This window comes from Martes martes (assembly GCF_963455335.1).
Source record: "Martes martes genome assembly, chromosome: 1".
Taxonomy (NCBI): Eukaryota; Metazoa; Chordata; class Mammalia; order Carnivora; family Mustelidae; genus Martes; species Martes martes.
The window spans coordinates 207,563,777-207,589,200 of NC_137888.1; the positions used below are offsets into that span (position 1 = coordinate 207,563,777).

At 56.8% G+C, this 25,424-nt stretch overlaps 2 protein-coding genes across 13 annotated transcripts; one reads left to right on the forward strand and one right to left on the reverse strand.

Annotated features, from left to right (window-relative positions):
* The first annotated feature begins 115 nt into the window (after positions 1-115).
* On the forward strand, positions 116-8,338 carry DDX39A (DExD-box helicase 39A). 7 transcript variants are annotated; one of them, XM_080803981.1, is made up of 12 exons: positions 143-252; positions 4,172-4,380; positions 4,515-4,642; positions 5,465-5,557; positions 5,899-6,082; positions 6,498-6,558; positions 6,777-6,895; positions 7,222-7,353; positions 7,451-7,560; positions 7,665-7,809; positions 7,952-8,099; positions 8,185-8,338. In XM_080803981.1, exons 7-12 carry the CDS (start codon positions 6,779-6,781, stop codon positions 8,199-8,201), a joined length of 669 nt encoding a protein of 222 aa, XP_080660107.1. In that variant the 5' UTR covers positions 143-252; positions 4,172-4,380; positions 4,515-4,642; positions 5,465-5,557; positions 5,899-6,082; positions 6,498-6,558; positions 6,777-6,778; the 3' UTR covers positions 8,202-8,338. The 7 variants fall into 7 exon arrangements, with proteins under 7 accessions (XP_080660104.1, XP_080660106.1, XP_080660107.1 ...); XM_080803983.1 differs by having other exon boundaries at positions 184-252; positions 6,498-6,691; XM_080803979.1 differs by lacking the exons at positions 143-252; positions 6,498-6,558 and adding exons at positions 473-544; positions 3,282-3,331.
* Positions 8,307-23,645, reverse strand: ADGRE5 (adhesion G protein-coupled receptor E5). 6 transcript variants are annotated; one of them, XM_080803893.1, is made up of 20 exons: positions 23,536-23,645; positions 20,271-20,321; positions 19,946-20,065; positions 19,268-19,423; positions 15,890-16,021; positions 15,173-15,319; positions 14,506-14,652; positions 14,372-14,418; positions 14,166-14,243; positions 13,076-13,256; positions 12,881-12,994; positions 12,419-12,654; positions 11,693-11,869; positions 10,484-10,684; positions 9,976-10,202; positions 9,807-9,873; positions 9,595-9,686; positions 9,335-9,503; positions 9,148-9,246; positions 8,307-9,063 (listed from the first exon to the last, which is right to left on the reverse strand). In XM_080803893.1, the coding sequence occupies exons 1-20, from the start codon at positions 23,576-23,578 to the stop codon at positions 9,034-9,036; spliced, it is 2,514 nt and encodes an 837-aa protein (XP_080660019.1). In that variant the 5' UTR covers positions 23,579-23,645; the 3' UTR covers positions 8,307-9,033. The 6 variants fall into 6 exon arrangements, with proteins under 6 accessions (XP_080660019.1, XP_080660018.1, XP_080660017.1 ...); XM_080803892.1 differs by having other exon boundaries at positions 11,693-11,872; XM_080803891.1 differs by having other exon boundaries at positions 12,815-12,994.
* Between the last annotated feature and the right edge of the window lie 1,779 nt (positions 23,646-25,424).

The window sequence follows — 25,424 nt, forward strand, 5'->3', positions numbered from 1 at the left end:
TTTCAGATTGACCAATGAACCCGAGGCAAGAGGCACGCCCTGTTTCCTCTCTTCACCAATAGCCTCCAAACGCCTCCTGCAGGACCCAATCATCGCTTCCGCCTCTCTTGAATGAAAAGGCAGCAGTCCACTAAGCAGAGCCGTAGTCGGACGTAGGAGGCAGGAAGCCCTACAGCTCGTGCTGGGGCGCGCGACCGGTAACCGGAGTCGGACGGCACTTCTCGCAGCACGCGGAGGCGAACGGGGTACCAGGTGAGCGATGGGCCCGGGGCCCGGGGCGCGGGGCCGCGGTGCAGAGACTTCGGACCTGCGGGCGAGCTGGCGAGGGGAGACGCCGGGGGCTAAGGGTGAGAGGAAGAGGATGGGGCGCGAGACAAGGCGGGGCGGGGCGGTTGGGGAGCCTGCCGCGCGGCTTCGGCCGTTGAATGCCACAGCGCATGCGCAAAGGGGGACCGTGACTGTTGGCGGGCGAGGAGCGTGCCCGCTTCCGGGAGTAGGCTGTCATGGCGGCCCACGGGTCGAACCCGATTTGGAGAGAAAGCCTGTCTGTCCGAGAAGACCGCCTAGGCCGTTTGGGGAGGGATTGGGGGCGGGGGGGCGACGCCAGGGTCTGGGGTTGCGGTGGCAGAAACCCGAGCTTGTAGACGGGACAGGCTTCCCCAAGTCCGAGGGCCTTGCCTACCCCCACTTTGCTGTGTTTTTGCTCTGTGCTTAGGGGATTCGGGGTTCCAGAGATTTAGTGCAAAAAAGATGTCTCAGAGGCAAACTGACGTGGAAGTCTTCCCTGTGGGCACTTTGACAGTGAATGGGTACCCGTGGGTGTGTCTAAATTGTCACTTCTCCGGTGTCAGCTTTCAAGTTCATCTGCTTCTGGGGCCTCAGCCGTCGCAGCTATCCCCGCTGGGTGGGACAAACCCCAACAGTCCTCGTCCTCTCTAATTTGTTTTGAGCTGTACATGTTGTCTAGCCACTTTCTAGAAAAGTTTGTGCCTCAAACTCAGGCTGTCCTGAATCTGTCTCCCTATAAGAACAAAACGATTTATTTTGATCTGTATCTTTTAAATGCACCATCTCTTCTTGGTCACCAGGTTTGACGGTCAGAGTAGGTGACTCTCATTCTTCTCTGCCCAGGGAGTACCCTGCCCTGCCCTGCTGAATGATCCACCTTCTTCCCTCATAACACCCCCACGGCTGGTTAATCCTCTTTTGGTGACTGGTTTTCCCTGTTTCTGGACTCATTCCCCACTGTCTTCTACTCCAGAGTAAATTGCTCTGGGACAACTGAGTCACTCAAAAATTTAATCAGCGATTCCCTATAGGTTAGCAAATAAAGTATGAATGCCCTCAACTTGAACAGCTTTCCCAGCTTTGTCCTTTGCATCTACTTCTACCAGCCAGTCTTGCTCTCCATTCCTCACAAGGGCCTGGTGTTTTGGGACTGACCTTTCCTAGCTCCTCTTCTTTTTCTCTGCTGCCTGGGAAATAACCCCTTCCTGTTCAGGTTACTTTTTTTTTTTCAAGAATTAGTAAGGGTATGTGCATGCTTTAGTGCTTAAACTCTGTCTTGAGGCCTTAATTCTAATTCTATTCATTCAGCCCTTGTTGTTGAGTGCTTATCTGTTTTAGGCTCTGGGCAAAAGGGCTATCAGGCATGACCTTAAAAGGGGTGCTTTTTTAGTTGTGGCCTGCAAGAAGTACCCTTCTGGAGCAAGAGGTTTGAAGGAAGTAGGGGGGATTGATGACCATTGTGGGCAGCAAGAACAGCAAGTGCAAAAGTGCAGAGGCAGGTCTGAGGCACAGCAGCAAGGCCAGTGAGTAAGAGTGATGGAGGAGATGAGGTCTGAGCATGGAGGGGATCGGTTCGTGTAGGGTCTGGTAGGTCATGGTGAGGACTCGAGTTTTAGTCTGAGCACAGTGGGAGCCTGTGGAGAGTTTTGAGCAGAGGAGTGACATTCTCTGACATCGCTTTAATAGGCTTCCTCTGGCTGTTGTGGGGAGAGAAGATGGAGGGTGATGGAAAACAGGGAGACCAGTGAGGAGACTATTAGCATAAATCCAGGCAAGAGACGATGGTGCCCAAATACCCATCAGCTGACAATGGGTGAACCAGTAGCCCTACGGGGGAACGTTCAGCCATGACAAGGAATGAGGTACTGATGCATACCACAAAGCGGATCAATGTCAAAACATGCAGAATGAAAGAAGCTGGATGAATGGTGACATATTGTGATTCCATTTATGAGATGTCTGAAACAACAAATTCATAGAAAAGAAAGTAGGTTAGCAGTGGCCAAAGGGGTTGGAAGGGGGAGGATGATAGGTAAGGGTACGTACGGTCTTTTTGAAGACCAACTGAAATGTGTAATGCATTCCAGCTGTGGTGATCGTTGCATGTATTTCTGGTAGAGCATGTGAATATATCAGTAAAGCTGTTCTAATTTTATTTTTTTAATTAATTAAAAGATTTTATTTATTTATTTGACAGAGATCACGAGTAGGCAGAGAGGCAGGCAGAGAGAGAGAGAAGGAAGCAGGCTCCCTGCCAAGCAAAGAGCCCAACGTGGAACTTGATCCCAGGACCCTGAGATCATAACCCGAGCCGAAGGCAGACGCTCAATCCACTGAGCCACCCAGGCGCCCAAAGCTGTTCTAATTTTAAAAAAGGAAGGTGAGGGGGCGTCTGGTGTCTCAGTCAGAAGAGCATGTGACTCTTGATCTTGGGGTCCTGAGTTTGAGCCCCACGTTGGGTGTAGAAATTATTTAAATAAATATATAAAAAGAAAGAAAGGTGAAGGTAACTTCGGACCAGTGAGGTAGCAGCGGTAAGAAGTGGCCTAATCGTCCTATTGGGACCTGTTGGCTGACTGGACAGGGGGAGAGAAAGAGCCAGTGAGAGAATGGAATTGGTTTTTTGAGAAGCAGGTCTACAGGAAGAAACAGAGGGTTTTGGTCTGGGTATTTTAAGTTCAGGTTCTGAGGGGAGATGTAGGCAAGGCAGCTGGGTAACAGAGGCTGTTGAAGGGAGCTGTCAGTGGATAGAGACATAAGTTTGGGAGGTCTTCCTCACAGAGGTGGTTAAAACCCTGGGGCTGGATGAAGTCATGGAGAGAATGACAGAGGGAGGGCCGGAAAGTAGGCCCAGGACCCTCCGCATCCAGCTCAGAAAGAAGAGTGACTGACTGACTGACTGACTGCTTCAGCGCTTCCTCCCTCTAGACTTGGAGGCTAGGGTGGGATTGGGGGTACAAAAGATCTTATTCTCACTCCTGGGTCCCTTGTAGCTCACACCCAGTAGGTGCTGGGCGTGTATTGGATTAAATAAAACCAGGAGGTAAGCAACCTTTGTATTAATTCTATTTACCATCTCAGCTCTATTTTTATTGGCCGGGGCCCAATGGGAGGCCTGTTCATGAGAGTACTTAATTATTCCCCTGTGCAGACCACAAATAGCGGGCGGAGCTGGGGCAGGGCAGACTCTGCTCTCTCCAGCATCCTGGCAGCCACCTCTCCTGGTCTCAGGGGGCCTACCCTGTGCAGGCCCGGTGGACTTCTTGGGCGGCGATGGGGAGGGAGCTCCTTTAGGTTAGGTGGGCTGAGGTGGGTCATTAGAGTTTTCCTGGTGGGGGCGAGGTGCTGCAGAAGCTTGGGGTAGGGGCTTGGTGAGTCTGAGCAGCCAGGCAAGGCTGGGGGTGGTTCGAAAGGGATAGTGTGGAATGAGTTGTGCAAGGGCCAATGAGGAGGGATGTGAGAACCATGGGGAAGTGTGGGGATTTCACTCTGAGAGCAGAGGGAGGCCCTGGGAAGCGGAGGGGTGTGTGCATGTGTGGGCGTGGGGAACAGGGGCCCCGACAAAGATGAGGTGGCTTACAGAAGGACAGGGTGTGACCACGACAGGCTGAGGCTGGGGGTGCTGCCCAAATGGAGATGGTGGGACTTTCTGCAGGAGTCAGGGTTGGCGAGGCATGAGGGAAGGGGGTCAGAGAGTGATGGCCATCAGCTTCGTCATCTGGGTCCTTTCTGTGCCAGCTTGGAAGACGGCTCCAGTGCCTTGCCCTTCTTGGACCTGTGTCAACAGACTGCAGCTGCTGGGCGGCCTCCCTCGATGACCCTCAGTGGGTGGGTTTTTTCATCCTCCTCCTTCAGCTCTTCTTCCTGCTTCTTTTCTTACCAGCATGGCGGAACAGGATGTGGAAAATGAGCTTCTGGATTATGAGGAAGATGAAGAGCCCCAGGCTCCTCCGGAGAGCACTCCTGCTCCCCCCAAGAAAGACGTCAAGGGTTCCTATGTTTCCATCCACAGCTCTGGCTTCCGGGACTTTCTGCTGAAGCCAGAGCTCCTGAGGGCCATAGTGGACTGTGGCTTTGAGCATCCGTCCGAGGGTATGCCTCCCTGGTTCTCCCTGCCAGGAACCTTCTCTGAGCACTCTCACTTTGGCCTCCTCAGCCACCTGGCGAGGAGCCCGCACACAGGGAGCATCCGGTTTCTGGTCGCTCACACGTGCTCTCTCCCTTAGTCCAGCACGAGTGTATTCCGCAAGCCATCCTGGGCATGGACGTCCTGTGCCAGGCCAAGTCTGGGATGGGCAAGACGGCGGTCTTCGTGTTGGCCACCCTGCAGCAGATTGAGCCAGTCAGCGGACAGGTGGGTGGGGGCCCTCTGTGTGGGGCCCAGTGCCCGAGGCATCAGGAGCTACGGCTCCCTTGTTTGGCCTTCTCGTTCCTATGTGCTCTTTGTAGGCTTTTAAGATTGTGACAGAATCTCCCCCAAAATGGAAGCTGAGGGGGAAAACTGAAAAGTGCCCACGGTTTTACTTGCCAGAGATACAGCTGTTAATTTGTCATGTGCATTGCTAGATTGTGCAGGTTTATTCAGGTGAGATTATATCGAATAAGGATTTGTTATTACGGTTGCTGCTGACAGTTACTTCCTCACACAGGAATTTTGCTGGAGGAGAATTGGGGTGCATTCCTGTGCCGTGCTTTTGTCACACTGGGGCACACATCCTTGGGCTGTGTCATTGCATGAGCCCTTGTTTCCTTACAGTCAACTGAAGGAGAGGGAGATTCAGTGGGAGGTTGTGGTGTGGTCACAGCACTTGGCATCGTGGGCATGAAGGCAGGAGCAGCATCCTTCTTTGGTGGTCATGGGCCAGCCAGAGAGCAGACTCTGAGGAAGCCATTAACATGGGCTACCTCACCAGCTACGTCTCACTGTGGATCCTGGCAGTGGGAGACGGACCTCGTTAGCTGACGGGACATAGGGAGTGAATGGCAGGTGAAGGGTGGGGCGAAGGTAGAGCATCAGACTGGCCCTTCCAGCGGCTGGAGGTGTGGGGTGAGTCTGGCAGGCACCCTGGAGGGATAGTGGCCCAGTGGGCCCCCATGAGAGAACACAGGCTTGGGCTCTGGCTGGGACAGGATTTGGGACACTGCCTTGAGTGTCTCTCTTCTACCTGTCCTGCAGGTTTCAGTCCTGGTCATGTGCCACACGCGGGAGCTCGCCTTCCAGATCAGCAAAGAGTATGAACGCTTCTCCAAGTACATGCCCAGTGTCAAGGTGAGCCTCCTCAGCCTGGGCTGGGTGTGCTGCATGGTCCTCTGCAGACTTGCTCTCCCTGCTCTGGCCCAGCCAGTGTTTACCATTTACCAAGCTTGGCTGCAGAGGCTGCCTTTGAGGTTTGCAGTGGTTTATGTTCCTTAAAAGCCTGCTGAATTATGCATGGCCCCCAGAGGCCTGTGCTGGTCCCAGCCGTGGGGCTGCTTTCCACCAGAGTCAGGGCCAGGCTCTAGGCCCAGGGGACTAAGGGGCAGCTGGAGCAGAAGCTGGCAGGGCTACAGGCTGTGTGGCCATCAGCCTGGAGTGCTTAGGCAAAAGCACCTTTCTCTCCACCCACATAGGTGTCCGTGTTCTTCGGGGGCCTTTCCATCAAGAAGGATGAAGAGGTATTGAAGAAGAACTGTCCCCATGTCGTAGTGGGGACACCAGGCCGAATCCTGGCACTAGTGCGGAACAGGAGCCTGAACCTGAAGAATGTGAAACACTTCGTGCTGGACGAATGTGACAAGATGCTGGAGCAGCTGGGTGAGTGTCCTGCTTGGGTCTGGGAGCTGCCAGAGGCCCACCCAGCCACACCCTCTCCGCCCTCACAGTACCCCTAACCCCCAAACTTCAGAGCCAGGTGGGCCCTGACAGGATAGGTCAAAGGTTGCTCCAGACGCGGGGTCAGGTGGGTAGCTGGTGCCCAGGTCTTCTATAAATGATTTTAGGGAAAGTTCTAGCGTGGGCAGAGTGCTCTGCTGCTTCTGAGCCCAAGCCGAGTGGGGCCACGGGGCCCAAATGAGCCATGTCTGGGCCTGTGTACACATCAGCCCTTGCGCCTGCTGAGTTAGTTCTCGCCCCCGCCTGCCCTGTGAGCCCCGCCAGGGCCAGTGGGAGATGGGGCTTGTGTCCCGGGAGGCGGCTGCAGCTCTCACCCCAGCGGCTGTCTCTGCCTCAGGCTCCCCTCCCTGAAGCGTGGCTCGAGGCGCGCTGGCACGGCTGCTCCGCTCTGGCAGCGTGTAAGTGGATGGCAGCTCCTCCCGCGCCTGTGCTCACCCCGAGTCCAGCCCCTCAGGCACCTGGGACTCGCCCCTCCCTCCACTCCTCGGCTCACACCGCCCTCGTCATGGCGCTAACGGCTCCCTGGCACAGGTTGGGAGGAGCTGGGGCTGGTCTCGGGTGGGGGTCCCGGTCTGCCAGGCACTCAGCCCACCTGCTTGTCGCCTTCCCCACGCAGACATGCGGCGGGACGTGCAGGAGATCTTCCGGCTGACGCCCCACGAGAAGCAGTGCATGATGTTCAGCGCCACCCTGAGCAAGGAGATCAGGCCCGTCTGCAGGAAGTTCATGCAAGACGTGAGTGGGGCGGGACAGCGGCCGCGGCCTCCGTGTGCCAGCTCTGGCCCTGCTGGCTTCTGGTTCTGAGCTGTTGCTGCTCCAGGACACCCACGCTTCCCTCACTGCGTGCGAATGCTGGGGGGCCCAGGGGCCTGCCTTCCCTCCTGTGTCTTGTCAGACTGGGAGCCGAGTCAGACCAGAGCTTAGGTCAGCTGTTGGGAGAAAGGCGTTTACTGGGGGACAGCAGGCCCTCCGGGAAGCCTCACAGCATGGAGTCCTTCGCTAGAAGATTCTGGCCAGGCCAGAAGCCCAGAAGTAAACCCCGCCTGCCCCTTCCTGCACAGCCCATGGAGGTGTTTGTGGATGATGAGACCAAGCTCACGCTACACGGACTGCAGCAGTACTACGTCAAGCTCAAGGACAGTGAGAAGAACCGCAAGCTCTTTGATCTCTTGGATGTGTTGGAGTTTAACCAGGTGACACGGTGTGGGTCTTCCTGGGGTTCTGGGCCTGTGTGAGGCTGGTGCAAGGGGCTCTGACCCTGACCACCCTTCCTGCCTGCCTCCCTTGCAGGTGGTGATCTTCGTGAAGTCAGTGCAGCGCTGCATGGCCCTGGCCCAGCTCCTTGTGGAACAGAACTTCCCGGCCATCGCTATCCACAGGGGCATGGCCCAGGAGGAGCGGTGAGTGCGTGCCGCCCTCAGAGGCCCCCAGGCAGGCACCTCATGGGGAGTGTCACCCAGGAACCCCGTGTCTGATGGCCACCTCTTGTTCCTCCTGCACCCAGTCTGTCGCGCTATCAGCAGTTCAAAGACTTCCAGCGGCGGATCCTGGTGGCCACCAATCTGTTTGGCCGAGGGATGGACATTGAGCGAGTCAACATCGTCTTCAACTACGACATGCCCGAGGACTCAGATACCTACCTCCACCGAGTGAGTGGTTCCACAGAGGTGTCCCTTCCTTGAGGCCCCCCTCCCAGGGTGGGGGCACATGGGGACGTGGCCCTGCTTGTCCTCAGACTCCCAGGTTAGGTTGTGTCTCTGGCCTGACCCCCCCGCTTTTCTCACCCTGCAGGTGGCCCGTGCAGGTCGCTTTGGGACCAAAGGTCTGGCTATCACTTTTGTATCTGACGAGAATGATGCCAAAATCCTCAATGACGTTCAGGACAGGTTTGAGGTGAACGTGGCCGAACTTCCTGAAGAAATCGACATTTCCACATACAGTAAGTGTGGGGCCAGGCCAAGGGGCTGGGCCCAGACAGGAACCCCCATTCCTCATCTCATGGGCCTCCCCTCTGTGTCTTACAGTTGAGCAGAGCCGGTAACCACGCGCTGATGGCCAGAGCTGCCCTGTCTGCCGAGTGCTGCTTCCAGGCTTCTTTCTAGGTGCCAGTGGGCCTGCCTTTTTACTGTTTAAAAGCTGTAGATTTGTGTAAGAGTAAAGTTTTATTACGGAATCCTGGCTCCCGCCCTGTCAGTTCTCAGTATTTCATGGATGTAGCAGGCCTGGCCAGTGAGCTCCAGCCATACCCACAGCCAGCTTCGGTATCAGTGTGATATTTAATTTTTAAGTGTCAACATTGAAAGGTTTTTTACAGATTAAAAAAAAAAAAACAAAAACATACAATATCCACAACCTTCACAACAGTGAGAGCCTTCTGCCTCCAGGGGCAGACGGGCCTCTGTACCGTGAGCGTCAGGCACTGGGGCTAGGAGGGGCCCTGCCCTTCTCCCACCCTTGGCCTCAGTCTTAGCTTAAGGGGCAGCTTGAGCCCCAGCACCTTGGCCTTTTGCTCTGTGGCAAGGACAGATGAGGGGAAAGGCCAGGCCGGGCACAGGAGTCCTGTATGTCCGGGCCTTGTACAGCAGGGAAGGGGGCTGCAGCCCTCGGCCAGCTTCTGCCCTCACATTGGGTCCCGGCTGGGCTGGAGCAGAGAGGCAGCCAGAAGCAGGCCTGGCAGGTCCAGTCCCACCCGGCTGGGTGTCCTGGGGTCAGTGCCAGATTATAGCTGCTGCCCCCCTGCTTTCTATCATGCACGTGGCAGCCAAGGCAGGAGGGCAGAGGGAGCAGAGTGGTGAGGGAGGAGGGGACAGTCTTTGGCACGTGCAAAAGCTGCTGAGGCCACAGGAGCCACTGGCCTGGCCAGACCTGCGCTGTCACATACCGGACTCGGAGGGCTTGTGGGCCTGGTGAGAAAGGAGCACCATGAGAAGGGAGCCTGGTTTGGGTGCGCTCTAGCCCGGCACCCCGACCCCGGGCTCAGCCCTTACCTGGGTCTGATTGTGGCTGGTGCCAGTCGTGGATGTGGTGAACTCCGAGTACTTGTTCCCTGTGACCCTGCCGGCCCACCTTCTATACTCCTCCCTTACCTGTGGGGCCCAGGGTGCCAGGTTAGGGAAGGGGCAGGCCCCAGGACTGGGGGCCCCATCCACCCCACCCATAGCGGCTGCCGCCCACCTTCTTGTTGAGCAGGCAGTGGAGCACGAAGAGGAAGAGGCCTTGCAGGCAGTTGAGGATGGTGAAGGTGTAGCTCAACACCCAGCTCCGCGGGTCGAAGAGGAAGAGGCCAAAGACCCAGGTGCAGCCCAGCACAAAGAGCTGAGCCATAGCCGTGATGGTCAGCACCCTGCGGGGAGCACAGGCTGTCAGCGGGGAAGGCCCCCCCTCACACCCCCTCCCCTCCCTGCCAGCCCCTGCCCGCTGGCCCCAGCTCTCACCGGGCCTTCTTTAGTTTCTTCAGGTCTGGGTTGATCTCAGAAAACTTCTGTGTGAGCTTCCAGACAGTAGTCACGAAGATCACAGCATTGCACTGGGAGGGCAGCACAGAATTTACGTTAGGGGGAGTCCTTGGAACTGCAGGGAGGGAACAGGTCTCCCAGGGCTCCTTGTGGGGCCACGTGCCTCAGGCTGTGGAGGTGGAGGCACTTACCAGAACGATGAGGGTCACAGGTCCCACGAAACTCCAGAGGAAGCCACCTTCAGGGTTCAACCAGCAACTGGGTGAGAGGGGAGGGTGCTGTCAGAGCCACAGAGGGGCAGGGCACTGTGGCCCGGACTGGGGTCCCTGCCCTCCCTCCCAACCACTGGCCTGCACTCACTAGTTGTTGCGACCATAGCCATCACTTTTGACGGCCGCGGAAATGCCCACGATGAGCAGGGGCACCCCGTAGCCAATCAGGCAGAGCTGCCACTTGCTCAGGCCCTGGCCCTGGAACACCCGCACCACCAGGAAGTAGAGCTCTACTCCCTCGAGGCTCATCCAGCAGAAAGCGGCCAGGAAGAAGTAATGCAGCAGTCCCGCCACCAGGCGGCAGCGCAGCCCCACCTGCGGGGCGGAGGTGGGGCGACGTCAGTGCGGGCGGGGCCGGCTGGGTCCACCCTCGCAGAACCCTCCCTCAGGTGGGCGGTGCCGCGGGGTGAGGGGCTCGGCGACGAGTGGGCGACGAGTGGGCGGCAGGCGCAGACCGCGCGCGATGGCCAAGCCGCGTGCCACCCGGGCTTGTGGTCCTCACCGAGCCCCAGGAGTGGGCGGAGCTCTCCCTGTCCCGGGCCTCGCCGACCCAGCCATCTGGTGAGGGGGCGACCCTCCACTGCGCCGGACCTCACCTTTTGGATGCTTGCTTCCTCGTTCTCGATGCCCGCCAGGAAGATGGCGGAGCCCACAAAGAGGCAGATGCAGAGGTGCAGGTGCACGGTGGTGCGCGAGCCATGGATAGGCCGCACCAGCAGGAAGGTGAGAATGCACAGCAGCAGGCAGACTAGCGACACCGCCAGCCCCACCTTGGTGATCAAGGCCAACTTCGGGTCCTAGATGCAAGGTGGGGTGTGCGGGGCTCAGTCAGCGCCTTGAGGACTTCCTGTCCTCATGGGCCCCACCACCGAGACCCATCTGGGGCCTGCCTGGCAGGTCTCTGATCAAGCTGCTCACCTAACCCTGGCATCCTCTGCCCTCAACACCTGTGCAAGCCTGCTGTGTGTCTCTCCTCCTAAATATCACATCTCCTCCCCCCAACAACCATGGAGGAAGCAGGGGTCCCCCGTTCCTCCTGGTGGGTCTCCCCACTAAACACCCAGACTTCTGAGAAGGTCCCCAGGGAAGCTTCAAGGCCACATCCTTCTTTTCTAATACTGATGGGCCCTCCTTTCTGATCTTCTCCCTCATCTCAAATTTCACCCCTTCTCCACCTGCCGTATTGCTAACTCGCTGAAACCCACCTTTTTGTCCTTCCTGGACCTTTGGCCTCAACCACAGCCTCCCCTACTCTGCCTGGCCCATTCCAATGAAACGTGTGGACCAGCTTGCCTATGGATCTCTGAGGCCACAAACAGAAAGTGGTGCTCGCTTAGGAGCTTTTAGTAATATTTTACAACTGAAAACAATTTGAAATGGACAGTCAGAAGGGGCGCTAGCCAGAGCAGGGTCTGCAGTGCCAGGCCACACGGTTTAGTTGCTGAACCATGGGGAGGTCTGTGGGGTGGGGGTGGGGGTGCAGGGAAGGGGCTGGGGGCCATGAGGTGGGGCTCCCGGCCTGTGTGACCATATAAGGCCAGTTGGGCCGTATCATCAAGAACCAGCTGCCTTCAGGTCATTATCCCAGGTCATGGGATGGAGCCCTGCATCAGGTTCCCTGCTCAGCCGGAGGCCTGCTTCTCCCTCTCCTACTCCCCTGCTTGTGTTCCTTCCCTTGCTGTCTCTTTCTCCGTCAAATAAATAAGCTCTTAAAAAAAAAAAAAAAACAAAAAAACAGCTGCCTATATTAACCTAGGCCAGCCTGGCCAGCTGTGGGCTGTTGAGGGTGGCCCCTGGCTGCTCACCTCTATGTCATAGTGGGCCATGAGGATGGCAAAGCTGCTCAGGTGGTTGCACTGGCAGGTGGTGCTGCCATTCCTGGTGCCCAGGGTCCGGCAGCCTGTGGTGGCCCAGTGCCCGCTCCTGTTGTCACTCTTCCAGAATGCACAGATCAGCTCCTGCCGTGGCCTAGGTGTCTCCTCCTGCTGTGGGCAGATGGGAATGATTGGAAAGGTTAGTCTGGAGCCCATTCTTGGGTCCTGGGCTTGGGTTGAGCCCGAGGAGGGCTACTTTTCCTTTGATAAATATTTACTGAGCAGCTACTTTGCTGTGTCCCCCGGCATGGCACACAATGAATGGGGAAGACACAAGTCCCTGCCCTTTTGGGGTTGTCATGCTAGTGCGGGAGACAGATGTAAATAATAAATCTAACAAGTCAACTAGATAGCATGTTAGGAGGGAGTAGGTGCTATGGAAATAAGAAGGAAACAGCATGGGGGAGGTGGGGCATAACTACAAATTGTAATTTTAAATAAGGAGGTCAGGGAAGGCCTAAAGGAGGAGTTCCAAAGACTGGAACCAGGTAAAGGACTAAGTCAGGTGGGAGAAAACTGTGTCCCAAACAGAGGGTACAGCAAGTGCCAAAGCCCTGAGGTCTGTTTGAAGAAGGAGCAGAGTGGGGAAATGAGGGCTGCATAGGAACTACTGTGACCTTGGTTAAGGGGTGAGCAGTAGGGCTGATTCCTCCCCACCTGAGGATTCACTCTGTGGGAGAAGGCAAAGGTGACAGGGGAGTCAAGTTTCTCCGTGTTTGTGTTGCTCAGAAAGACCAAGTTGACTGCCGACACGATCTCAGCCTGGGCTCCGTGGACTGTACTTTGGTGGATCTTGCTCAGCTCAACTTCCTTCTCAGTCTCCAGCTTCAGGGAGGCATTGGCCAGCAAGTTCTGCATGTTCCAGCTGGAGAGGATGCCCATCACGGTGGGGCCTGAGGGGTACACAGGCTGGCTACCTTCTCCTGCCTTCCCTCCTCCCATGCCCCATCCTGCCTCTTAAGACCTCTGATTCAGGCTCTCCAGCCCACCATGATGCCCCCTGGGGCCCTAGCGATAGCTCAGTTTCTAGTTGTTAGATATTCAGAACCTCACCTCTAGCCACATCCCTGCTCTCCCACCCCTGTCCTGCGGGCATCCCCTCGGATTCCCTGCCGGTACCCGAATCCCTGGCTCCAGTTGCCACATCCCAGTTCAGCAGCATCCGTGCATGGCTCTGACCGATAGTGATGTTTCCATCCCCATCCCCGTGCTCCTGGATCATCAGGGATAGCTCTGAGGAGAGAGGGGCAGTGACTGGGGGCTCTGGGTGTGGGATGGGGTCCCCGGCTGGGGCAGGGCAGGGCGAAATCTCACCTGTATCTGAAGGGGAAACATAGGTGAAGGAGGCTCCGGGCATGGCCTTGGACAGCATTCTCAGGACTGTTTCAAGGCCCAAGAGATAGTTGGTGGCCATGCGGTGCCTCTCAGTCAGGGACAGGGTCTCCGGGGTCTCGTTGGTAGCATTCAGCATGTCATCCACTGACATGATGAGATTCTGGGAATAATGGGTGACAGCTGGTGGGTCACTGTCCCGCAGGGGCTGCCCAAAGGACCCTGACCTCACCAGCCCCCTCCACCAAGGGGCACACTGCAGAACCACCTGGGGTGGCCTGGGGGACAGTGGGTTGATGGGGGAATCACTGAGATGGTGCAGTGGTCAGAAGACAAGGGAGGGGATTGACTAGAGGCTTGTGTGCGTGGACTGTAATAGTGGTGCCTGACTTGTCCCAGGCACAGGCTTCCTGCCAGGCTCTGGTCTAGGTCTGCACTGCCCAGAACAGTTGCGCACGAGCCACAGGTGCTCTCGAGCACCCGGAATATGGTTCCACATTGCAGTGGTCATATTTTGAATCCACTGGATTAAATGCGGTCTTCACACTAATTTCACTCGTGTATTTTTACTTGTTTATTTTAAAGTAGCTACTGGAAAATTTAAAAGGACACAGGGCCTCACCCGTTTCCACCTGGCTTAGCACAGAGACGAAAGCTTACACAGAATTCTCACCGCATGCCAGGCCCTGCCCTTTCTTTGGATTTCACTTCTATTAGTTCACATGAAACCTTCGAACTGACTATATAGAGCAGGCACTATTTTCAGTTAAGACTGAGGCCCAGAGAGGGGGAGTCACTTGCCTCAGGTCACATAGCAGAAGGTAGCAATGGGTGGGGGTAGGGTGGGAGGGATGGGGAGGATTTGAACCTTTGTGGTCTAACCTTGGAGGTGAAATTCCTAACTGCTCCATTTTTTGGCATTGTGTTCCTTCTGTGTGTGTGTATGTGTGTGGGGGGTGTGTATATGTGTCTGTATCTGTGTAACCCCTGCTTGGGCTGTCTCCACCCCCATGGAAGCATCCCTCAGCCACCCCCCATGCTGTCCAGGGGTCCCCTGAGCTCTTGCTCTTACCTTCATGGTGTCCTGAGCCAAGGCTGGCTTGAAGTCTCTGCCCAGACGTTGGACTCTTTCAAAGAAGTGGGACATGCTCTGTGGGGAAGGGACATGAGGGGGGTCAGAGAGACTCACGTGTGGGTGGGGAGCTTGGGGAAAGAGGGTGGATCGGACAGACTGCGAGGAGGGATTTTTGCCTCCCGGTCCCTGCTGGGGCCACTCACCTGGGTCTTTTTTCCGGGGGGTGGGGTCCAGATGGGGAAGGACATCTCTGCAGGGGATAGAGCAGCAGTTCATTAGGCGTGAGAGTGTCTGTGTGTGTTGGGGGCGGGGTCTGGGGTCAGGTCAGACCAGGTACCTTCACAGGTGGTGTTGGGCTGCTTATTCTGGAATCCAGGTTTGAGCTCCCAGCCCCGGCGGCAGCGGCACTTGTACGAGCCCATGGTGTTGATGCAGATGGTGGACTCATGGCACGTAGGCTGCTCGGAGCTGCACTCGTCCACATCTGGGGACACAAAGTTCGGAGTCAGGATGCCTTTCCCCCTGTGTCCTGCCCGCTCTTCCCTGTGTTAGTATCCCCACCTTGGCTGGAGGTGATATCACCTGCTGACCTCACATCCTAGTGATGCAGGGGTCATGGGGAGTGTGAGGAGCCTGACATGGGAGCCCACCAGGGAGGGTCAGGACAGAGCCCTGTGCAGGGAAACAGAGGCAGGCCGGATGGCTGAGAAGCCCTGTACAGATGTGCAGGTTGTGAATATAGAAATACCTTTGTCCCAGGTGGTAATTAGCTGCTGCCTGGGGTCTCCAAGGAGCCTGCTCCTGGGCACCCCAGCTCCTTCCCCAGAACCGCGCCCCCCCCACCCCCCCACCGCAGATCGCTTCCCATCCAGACTCAAAAGAATTAATGCCTGGCACAGCAGGGCACCCGGGGTTCCTTCTGCTTGGTTTGGGTGGGTGTCTCTGAATATGGGATCAGATGTTCTGAGTGTGGGTCTCCAGGAAGTGGCATCTGAGCTCTGTACCTTCACAGATGGTGTTGTTTGGGCCATTGGGGGACCCAGGAACGGGCTTCCAGCCAGGGCGGCAGCGGCACTCGTAGCCCCCAATGTTGTTGAGGCAGTGGGTGGAGCTGTGGCATGGGTTCTGCCCCGACGTGCATTCATTCACATCTGAGGACAAAGCCAGAGGGTCAGTGTCCCTCCACTCACTGCACCCGTTCTCACTGCCTGGCACCAAGGACCCCACCATTATTGCACTTGCTACCACCTGGTGACCTTCAACTTCAACTTCAATGGACCTTACAATGGCTTCCCTGCAAGACAGGCATGGCAGCGACCATGGTCCTCGGTTTATAGACTGTGAAACCAGAAGGGAGACTGCCTCATGGGGCCTGAATTTTCCAAGTTCTCTTGCCTACTCCCTCCCCAGCTCTGGCTCAGGTTCCCTTTCTGGAAACTGGAAGTGATAACTCCCTCTGCTCCCATGTGACAGAGGACAAGGGATGAGGCCGGGAAGCGTACACAGAGGCCGAGGGCTCCACAAGGGAACCCCAGGCCCAGAAGGCCCTGCGGCCTTCCTGCTCTGTGGTGGGAACTTCCTGGGAGGTGACTCCTTGGGCAGAACAAACCCCTGGTGTTTCGGGAACCTGAGGGTCTTCTCCCTCCTCCTGGGGCTGTGGGATCCGCCTTGGCCCCTCCCCAGCTCCAGCGCAGCCTCACAGTGTCTGCCAGGGCCTCTACCTGTGCACAGATTCGGGTCGCCCGGGTTGAGCTGCAAGCCGGGCGGGCACTCGCAGGTGTAGCTGCCCTGGGTGTTGGTGCAGATGCCCCGGCTTTTACAGATTCGGGGTTTCTGCTGACATTCGTCCATATCTGCAGGGGGAAGGAGAGGGTGATGGGTGCCTGCAGCTGTTTCCTCGGATAGAAGCATCTGGAAGCCTCTGCTCTCTCCTCCTCAGTGAGCGGGTGCCTTTTCTAATTCACATGGAGGCGTGCTATGGGCAAGCATGGTGGCCCAGATGTTTTGTTTCCAGATGTAGCCAGAAGTGGTCCAAGTCCGCCCCCTCTGCCAGCTCTGGCTCCCTCCTCTCTGGGCAGCTCCCAGCTGGGGCAGGGTCACGTAACCACCTGTGTCCCAGCCTGAGGACTTGGATAAGTCCAGGGTGGGCCTTCCTAGGAACCGTGTACAGAGGAAATGCTGCAATCCCGACTGGGACCTGTCACAGCTCCCAGCGATGGCCTTTGTCCTAACTCCCCCAGGATGGCCACTCACTGGCTGAGTTCTCGCTTGGAGTCCTGGTGACGCTCACAGGATGCTCCCATCCACGCTCACTCTGAGATTCCAGCTCCACGGAGATGGACAAGACCCACCCCAGAGCCAGGCCCTTCAAGGATGAGGTTTTTGGGCAAGGCAGGGATAGTAAGGATGGTGCCAGACAGGCCAGGGCCTGCCGGGACGGGGGCACCAGGCTGGGGTGGACTGTGTCACTGATGTCCAGTCAGGCAGCCTTGGGGCAGTGAAGATGTGTTTCTCTGATTCCTGGGAAGGCATCCCCCGGACTGGCAGGAAGTGGTGAGAACCCGCATCTGAGCAAGGCCAGCAGTAGGTGAGGGTGGTGGCCAGAGAGGGAGCAGGTACTGGGGGTGAGAGGTGGCAAATGTTCCTGTCTTCTTGGCCCTTGGCCTCCCACCAGGATGCAGGGATGCAGACACTGGACTCCAATGACTAGGCTCCGTCTTCTGTCCCTGAGGGATCCGGTGCTCCTGGGGGACCTGGGTTGACCTCCTCAGCAGAGGGTCACACCTGGGGCAGTGGTCCTGGATAATGGCCTCTCTGGTCATCTGGTCCACACAGGAGCTTCTTGGTTCACCTGACTGTCCGAGTGTGTGTGCATGTGTGTATGTGGGGTGGTGGGTGGGTGTCACCGGGCCCACCCCAGGCACAACATCCTCTGGGTCCTGGTCATCCAGGCTGAACCAAAGCTACTGGGAAGGATCAGGACAGAGCCCGGTGCAGGGAAACAGGCAGGCCGGATGGCTGAGAAGCCAGAGGCTGGGCGTCAGGAGGAGCCTTCTCCAGGTGGGATGCTGGCCTGCCGTGCAGGTGGGCGAGAGGCTGTGTGCCTCCTGGCAAATCTCCATCCTCCCGCCTTTCCTGATGAGGTCCCTGGGTCCATGGTGGCCAAGGGTCTGAGAGGGCTCCTGGTCTGGGTAGGCCCATGTGGGCTCCAGTGGGGCCAGGTCACATCCAGGCAGTTACTGATGGTGGTGAAGAGGACGGATATTGCGCCAGAACCCACCTCCTGCAAAGTGTCTTGAATGACACTCGCCTCTTGTTTTATGCAAATAAGATGCCCACGATGTAGGGGGACAGTCTAGACATCCTAAAGTGACCCTCTGGGGAGAGTTCTGAGCCTTGGGATTCAGAGAGGTTTGGGACACCAGGCGGGTGCCCAGGACATCCTCTGATGCCTGGGGAAAGTGGAGCAAGGGGTCCACAGAGGGGCCTGGGTCTCCTGCCAGCAGCAGATCCCACGGCCATGACACGGCTACATGTGTCCTCAGCTGCGGCAAAGGCTGAGCCCATGGCAGAGCTCCGTCTTCAGGCAGCAGGCCCTGGGCCAAGCCAGCAGACTGTTTTCTCACTGTCGCCCAGCTTGAGGTCCACAGTGGTCCCTCTCCCGTCTCTTGTTCGTCCGTGTCCTTGCCTACCCACCTGACAGAATCCCCTTCTCTCAGCCCTGGCCTGTTCTAATACAGCAATGCAGCCTCTCAGTAACCATAGCCCCTATTTGTGCTGGGGGCTCACAACAGTTGGTGGGCAGCACCCCCGTCCAGGCACACAGAGTGGGATCTGTGATCGCCATGTACAGTTGTGCAGGTTGTTCAGTGCAAAAGTGTCAGGCCCAGGAGGCAAGTGGGAGTCGAAACCCAGTCCACTTTCCATTCCCCAAATATGCTGTGTTCACCTGGAGATGATGAGCCTTTTTCCATTTCATTTAAAGGCTCTGTCCTCTGGCCAGGCCACATGTTTGGGGCACAATGTTCACCCAGAGGCCCCTAGGGACCAGCAGTGCCTTGGACAGAGCCTTCCCCCTGGGCTCCACAAAAGTGCGGGTCCTCCCTTCCCTCCCACCAGTGAGGCTCTGCAGCCCTCCGTCTGCATGCAGGTCTGGATGGGGCTAGGGATCAGGCTGTGGGCTCTTTTCTCCACAGTGGGGTAGGCCTATGGACCCACCCCAGAGTCCTTTGGACCCTCAGGTGCACCTCGTTCTCACCTCTCACTCCTGCTCGCCTCCTCTGCTCTCTCTCTCTCTCTATTCTGCACTAACCCCCTCTCTCTGGGCAAGTGGTCGCTCCTGCCCACCCACTGCTGGCCCTTTCTGCCCTTTGTGGATACCCAAAGACCCTTCCCCTGCCTGCTGTTCTCCCTGGAAGAGGGGCAAAGCCTGATGATGCATGGAGGCCAGGCTTCTCCTGGGCCCGAACCATGGCATCGCTGGGCAAGACCACGGCAAGAGATGTGACTATGGTGTGGGGCGCACAAGGAGCAGCTGCTCTGCGTGCCCACCCTGGGGTGGACCTTAGGGGTGCCCATCCTGGAGGGGGTGCATTAGATCATTATGAGGGTCATTCAAAATCAGACAGCCACGATTCTGTGCTTTGCTGCCTCTATCTTCCCAGCAATGCTATGAGGTAAGCGCCATTGTCAGATAGGTAAACTGAGGCACAGAGAGGCAAAAGAACTTGTCCGGGGTCACACAGTTAACAAAAGGCAAAACCACTTTTCTTTTTATCTGTAAAAAATAGGGACTCTTAAAAAAACACACACACACAAAATCACAATAATATTATCATACCTTGTACATTAACAGTGATTTCTGAATAAGTGTCCTGGCCAGTGTCACAGATGCACTGCTATCAAGTAGCAAAGCAGGGATTTTGGCCCTTGGCCTTCACACTGCCCTGCCTCTCTGTGCTGGCGGCTCAGGCACAGGCATGCAGACATGGGTGCTGCACCCTCTCACCTGGGCCCTGCCCCTGGGGATGATTCAGGAATGGCTCTGGTGACCTCCAACCTCATGGACAGGGAGCTGGAAGATGTGGGGCAGTTCTTACCTTGACACGTGTTCTCACTCTCATTTCTGAACATTCTTGCCCCAGAAGCAAGCTCATATCCCGGAATGCACGTGCAGTAGTAGCTCCCCTCTGTGTTCTGGCAGTCTGCAAATTTTCCACAGGACACTGCCGAGAGTGGTCCACACTCATTAATGTCTGGAACACAATGGGGCAAAGGGTCACCTCCCAAAGACATGAGTTCCTTCAGGAAGAGATCCCTATCCATCACCTGACTCCCCAGCATGGGGGCTGATGCTTAATCAGTGTCTTTTGGGAAAAGATTAGATTCTTAAGCTATGCTGCGGAGGCTGGGCTGCAGCTGGAGCAAGACATTCCTGAAGCCCACTCAGCTCTCTTCTCTGTCCTCTGGCTGGCATCCTGGATTTGAGTTCAGTAGGGAGTGCAGAGATGGGGGTGGGGCGTGGGTGGCAGCTCTGCATCTTCCTCCCCTATCCTGGAAGGGCAAAGTGAAACCAAACCCCAGAGCTCCTCTCTCTCCAAGAAAGCCATGTTTATTTACTTATTTTCCACCTTTCTATCTTGTCCTTTCTATTTCTCTGCCCTTGATGACAATCCCAAGACCAAAGGCTGAGAACCCAACCACCACTCACATCCCTCACAGGCACTGGGCTATGCCCCACCGTCTCCGCGCCCCTCCACCACCCCAAGCCCCTGTACCATCACAGCTCTCCAAGAGGCTGGTGAAGATCACCCCGGAAGAAGAACTGAATCCCGGGGAACAATGACAGGCGGTGGCATTGACACACGTGGAATTCGGAGGGCACCAGCGAGCACAGTCTGTGGGGAAGGTTACCAGTGTCAGAAGGTAAGGTCTGAGCCAGGTGCTCAGGAGGAGGGCAGGACCATCTCCAAAGGAGGGGTTGCTGGGAGGGGCAACCCTGGCCTCCCCCTGTAGCAGGCATCCCTCCTGCCTGGGCTGTGGGGGTCCAGGGACCCTCCCCCAGGCTCTGGCTGTGGACTACTTTGCTCCCAGCAGACTTACCACTGGTTTTCTGGGACCCAGCTTCCAACAGAATCAGGAAGATACCGAGCACTGGAAGGGAGAGAGAGAAGGTGTGTGTTGGGGGGTGCCCAGAGCAGGGAAGGATTGACGGAGAACTGAGGCTGACACACCTGAGGGAAGAGGGCTGCCGAGCCCTCCCAGACTGGGGCTCTGTCCGTCACTAATGAGAGAGCGAGCAGCCCTCCCTGGACACCCGCGCTCACAGCCAGAATGTCTGCCACCATCACCTGGGGATGGGTTTCAGTCGGAGGGTGAGGAAGGGGCCCAAGCCCGATGGGGGTCTTGGCTCCTGCTGACCTGTGACAACAGTTGAGTAAACAGATGGGAGATGGGTGGCCCTGGTTCAAATCCCAGACCTTAGCCAGGTGATCTCACTTCCCAGTGTCTCAGTTTTCCCATCCGTTGAAAGGGAATGATGACGGACCACCCTTCCTCGAGGTGTGTGAGATCTAAGCACGTGAATGCTGCCTGGTATGTCCAAGTGTTTATATCATCGTTGCTTTACATGAAGGCGAAGGGGTTGGAGCAAGTGCTCTCTCAGATGCCCCTGAATCTAAGGAGCTCCAGCCCCCTGAACCCTGGCTCAGGGACACAGGTGCGCACGTACCACACCCACGACATCTGTCAGCCCAACAACTGGCTTGAGACGCAGTGGTGACAGTTCACCCCCGGCTCCCCGCACACAGGAAGACACTGTGAGTTCACACTGGGGTGGGGGTGCTCTTCTCCTGCCGTCCTTGCTGCTCAGGGGCTCCCTACGTCCCAGGCATGTGTTTGGGGGTCCTCCTCAAGTCAGCAGGGGCTCTAGGGACAGGAAGCTCCTTGTTCACCAGTGAGAGAGGCTCGGAGATAGTGATGGAGAGAAAATAAGGAGAGGGAGGGAGAGGAACAGAGAGAGAGAGAAGGAGCCAGAGACAGAGAGAGAGGAGAACGCGGAGGGAGGGAGCAGAGAGGTGTGAGGGAGAGAAAGAGACAGAAGTTAAGGCAGTGCTAGACATGGACAGAGAAGTAGGGCACTCATGGAAAGACAGAGACCAAGATGGCAGAGATTGGACAAAGAGATTTAGAGATAGAGAGAGTGAGAGAAGGATCGGGAGACAGAGACACAATTAGAAGGAGGGGGGTGAATGGGAACGGGGAGGAGGGTGGCTCAGCAGCAGGTGGGGGCATGGGAAGGGCTCGGGGGTGTGTCCAGTCTCTGCCAATCTGGGAATGCTGGCGAAGCTATGGACAACCCCCTTATCCGGGGAGACCCAAAGCAGGGTGGTGGGTGGAAGGATGGGGGCCGGGAGGGAGGGCAGGAGGGCATGAGTCACTTCCTGGGCCAAGGGGAAGGGATGACTCACACTCTATTGCCCCTGGATGGGGCTCCCAGGGGAATTCTGGGCTTGGCTATTGTGAGCACAGCTTGAGGGCCTATGGGGGGGTACAGACTTGAGGGTACCCCAAACATTTAGTTCCTGTGTCTAAATTGGATACCCCTTAGGCCGGTGGGGGTCCAGAGATCCCCCTCCCACAGATCCTCCCAGCCAAGGTAAACTGAGGCTGGAATGCCCTTCCTTTCCCTTGAATGAGGATCCCTTTCTTCTTCCTCCCTGGCCACAGGGCTTGACTCGTCCCTCAGCCTCCACCCACTTCCTCTTTGTGGGACAGACCACGAAAGCACCTTCCCTGGCAGGGTGGGACCTGGACTGATGTGTCCCCAGCTCCCAAAACCCCAAATAGCAACTGTCATGCTCAGAACTGCCCTAGGAGGCAGGGGCTCTGGTCATGTCCACTCTATGGGTGGACAAACTGAGGCTTGGAGCCCAGAAAAAGCTCAGGAGGAGTCTGGTGAGAAAAGGGGCACTGAGGAAAGCAGAATTGAGTTCAAGTTCCCCAGACCCTGGTGTGGGTGGGGATTCTTTTGTACCCTATCCTCCTATCCTCTCCACTGGGGCTGGGCTGGGATCTCCTCCCCGCCACCACCCCCCCCCCTCCAACCAAGGCTGCCGGGCCAGGTCTTCTCCATCTGGGGCCCTGGAAGTCACCCAAACAGGAGCTGGGAGAGGAGCTGCTGGTCATCCTCTCCCAGTCGCATCTGGTTTGCATCACCGGTGGAGCCCTGAGCAATAAATTCTTGCTTAGGGACCCTGGGGGGAGGGGGCGGGGCAGCCACCCTCCTCTTGCTCCTCCTGCTAAGGGTCCCCTAGCCCAGACCCAACACCCACCAGTGTCTGCCCAGAAGGCAATAAGACAAATTAAGATAAAAAATAAAATACTGTTTCCTCAATTCTTACTGTAAACCAGGAATAGTTTGTGTCGAACTCACTCAACACTTAACCCTATAAAGTGGAGACCAGGTTCCCCCCATTTTACTGATGTGGAAAGTGAGCTCAGGGGCTCCATGACTTGGCTCCAGGGACACACGCCCCCCCCCCCCCATGAGTTGTGTCCCACTTAGACTCCTGCCGTGCTCCTGAGAAAAGCCAGGGTGGAGCTTGTGGGTGGGGCTCTGCTCACGCTTGGCACCCTGGGCCACCACAGGGAACCCCCGTCCCTGTGGCCCAGGGAAGCTCTGGTTGTGGCACCTCAAATGTCATTTCTCCACTCTCTTTGTTGCCTGGTTGCTCAGACAACAAGCTGTCCTGATAACCATAACCGTTAGAGACACCCTGGGCGGGGCGGGAAGGGAGGAGGGGTGGGGTGGGGGGAAGTCGCGGTAAAAAATCAAGTTCAAACCCACAGCTGGCAAAATTCCTCCAACCCACGGCGGAGTCCTGGCTGGGTCTGGGGGAGCAAGTGTGGGGTTCTCTGGGGCTGCCCCTGTCACTGAGACAATGGGGGACATGTTGGGAGTACCCCCCCCCAGTGAAGCAGTCCTGTCTCCTAGCTCCTCAGCATCCCCCATGCCCTATGTTAAAAGCAGTTCCCTACAGGGTCTCAGCCTCCTCTCCTTCCCCCATGCCTCAGTTTTTCCTCTTAGGGGGGCAGCCCCCAAAGTGTTTCTGGGACAGAGCCCAGAGATCTGAGTGGGCATGGGGGCTCCTAGAGCACATTGGGGGTTTCTGCCCAGGCTGGGGGTGCCCCAGCTCTGCCAGCCCTTCTCTCCATGTGCCCGCCTGGCCATGTGGCTTCCTCCCCTGCGGGGCCCCAGAGCCGCCAGCCACACCTTCCATTTCTCCACGGGGCAGGGAGTGCCAAAGCGCCCAGGGGTGCTTTCGCAGCCCCCTTGTCCCTCCCAGCAGGGTCCCCAAATCCTCACCTTGAAGGAGGAGAAGGAAGCTGCAGCGGTGGGGGCCTCCCATGGTCTGAAATGCTGGCTGGGGAAGCAGAGGATGGGCAGGGCTGTCCAGTCTCCCCAGGCTGGGCAGCTGCGCGGTGTCCCGAGGCTGGCTGGCTGGGACTTTATGAAGGGGGGGGTGGGGGGAGAGGACAGCGGCTGGCCCAGGGCCCTCCCCGGAACTGGCGGGGCAGCTGGAAGCCAACAGGAAAAGTGCAGTAAACACAGACCCAGAGGCGTTGCACGGGCACACACACACACACACACACACACTCGTGTGAGCAACCTGCTCTGCTCGCAAATCCTCTGCCTCCCGTTCCACCATGTGAGCGACTGACAAACTCTGGCCCCCATGAGCCTGGGCTGGCTAGAGCCCAGTGGAAAGTGGGACTGTGCAGGCAGGGGCGGGGGGGGGGTTGTGCCCGGGGCGCCGCCTGGCTCTTCTTGCAGGGGTGTTCAGGTTGGGGAGGCTATGTCGGAAACGGCTTGGGGCTCACGTGTTGGGGGCAAACTGTGGTCCCTGCCTTGGCATGCCTGCCTGAGTCTCCAGGGCCGGCCTCTGAGCCAACAGCACCCCCAATCCCTGCTTTCCAGGTGAGGAAACTGAGGTCCAGAGACAGTGTCCAAATGGGAGTGAGGGGGGTAGCTTGAAGGGGCCCCTCACGGGGGCCAGAACGGGAACCAAGAGGAGAAACTGGGCGGCCAGGGGCCGCCATGCTTCTGGCGCTGGCCTTTCTGGGCCAACCTGCCCCTGTGTGGGAAACTTAACATCTCAGGGGCTCCTGGGCAGCAACAGAGAATCACATGATGAGAGAGTTGTTTCCTTTTCTAATAAATCACATGAATGGCTTGTCTTCTGAGCCATCAAATAATTTTTTAAAAAGACACTATTATTTATAAAACGTTTAATTGGAGCCAGGCGTGATTCTCCTAGAATTATCTATGCATCTATCTTAACCCATTGACTCTGCCAAACTCGAGGCAGGTGGGGCTGTGATTCCCATTTTACAGAGGGGGAGGTCGAGGCACAGGTGACAAGTGGCTGAGCAGGGACCCAGTCCTCCAGTCCCTGCCCACAGCTCAAGGTCCAGAAGAAAGTCTCTACACGGAGGTGCTAATGTGTCTTTTAACACCTTTGGGGCCCTGGGGCTGAGCTGTGGTGGTATCTAGCCTGAACCCAAGTATCATTTGTTTTTCCATTTACCAACTCTTAGGGCAATGAGAGGGTTTTGCAACTAGAATGTCAATATAAAGTTTTCCTTTTTATTTTTTTTAATTTTTTAATTTTTTAAAAAGATTTTACTTATTTATTTGACAGACAGAGATCACAAGTAGGCAGAGAGAGAGGGGGAAGCAGGACCTGAGCTGAAGGCAGAGGCTTAACCCACTGAAGGCACCCCTGAAGTTTCCTTTAAATGAATGGTTTCAGGGCCGCAGAAGTGTAGAAAATTAAAGAAAATATTAAGTACATGATAGGTCGAAGGGGAAAGATTGCTGGTCATGGAAAAAAAGGGTCATGAATGGATGGAGCCCTGCCACTGCCAGAATTAACCCCTTCCTGCCCTTTCCCTCCCATCCCCATCCGTTTGTTCTGGGTGGGGCATGGGAAGGGTTTTGCTGGGGACTCACGGGGTTTGGGCAGGGGGGCTGGAGGACCCAGGAGGAGGCTGGGAGGTGGGGGGGCCAGACCAGGTCTTGAGCGGATTTTTGTATTTTTTTTTTTTTCCCCAGAATCTGGAAACCTCAGGGCTGGACATCCCCTTCCCACAGGACTGCAGGTCAGACAGTGGGTACCTGGAGAAGCTGGGGCTTGGGGGGTCCAGCTTGGGGGAGGCGGGAGGAGCCGTCCTGGGTATTGTCCCCACACCTAT

Bases quoted from the DNA above. Each gene is read 5' to 3' on its own strand.
- DDX39A (XM_080803977.1), top strand. The intron at 7,354-7,450 runs GTGACACGGTGT...CCTCCCTTGCAG, and splicing joins ATGTGTTGGAGTTTAACCAG to GTGGTGATCTTCGTGAAGTC. The intron at 7,561-7,664 runs GTGAGTGCGTGC...TCCTGCACCCAG, and splicing joins GGCATGGCCCAGGAGGAGCG to TCTGTCGCGCTATCAGCAGT.
- ADGRE5 (XM_080803890.1), bottom strand. From the start codon at position 23,578: ATGGGAGGCCCCCACCGCTGCAGCTTCCTTCTCCTCCTTCAAG. The intron at 14,419-14,505 runs GTACCTGGTCTG...TATCCCCTGCAG, and splicing joins GCCCAACACCACCTGTGAAG to AGATGTCCTTCCCCATCTGG. The intron at 10,203-10,483 runs GTGAGGTCCGGC...TCCGCCCCGCAG, and splicing joins AGGAAGCAAGCATCCAAAAG to GTGGGGCTGCGCTGCCGCCT.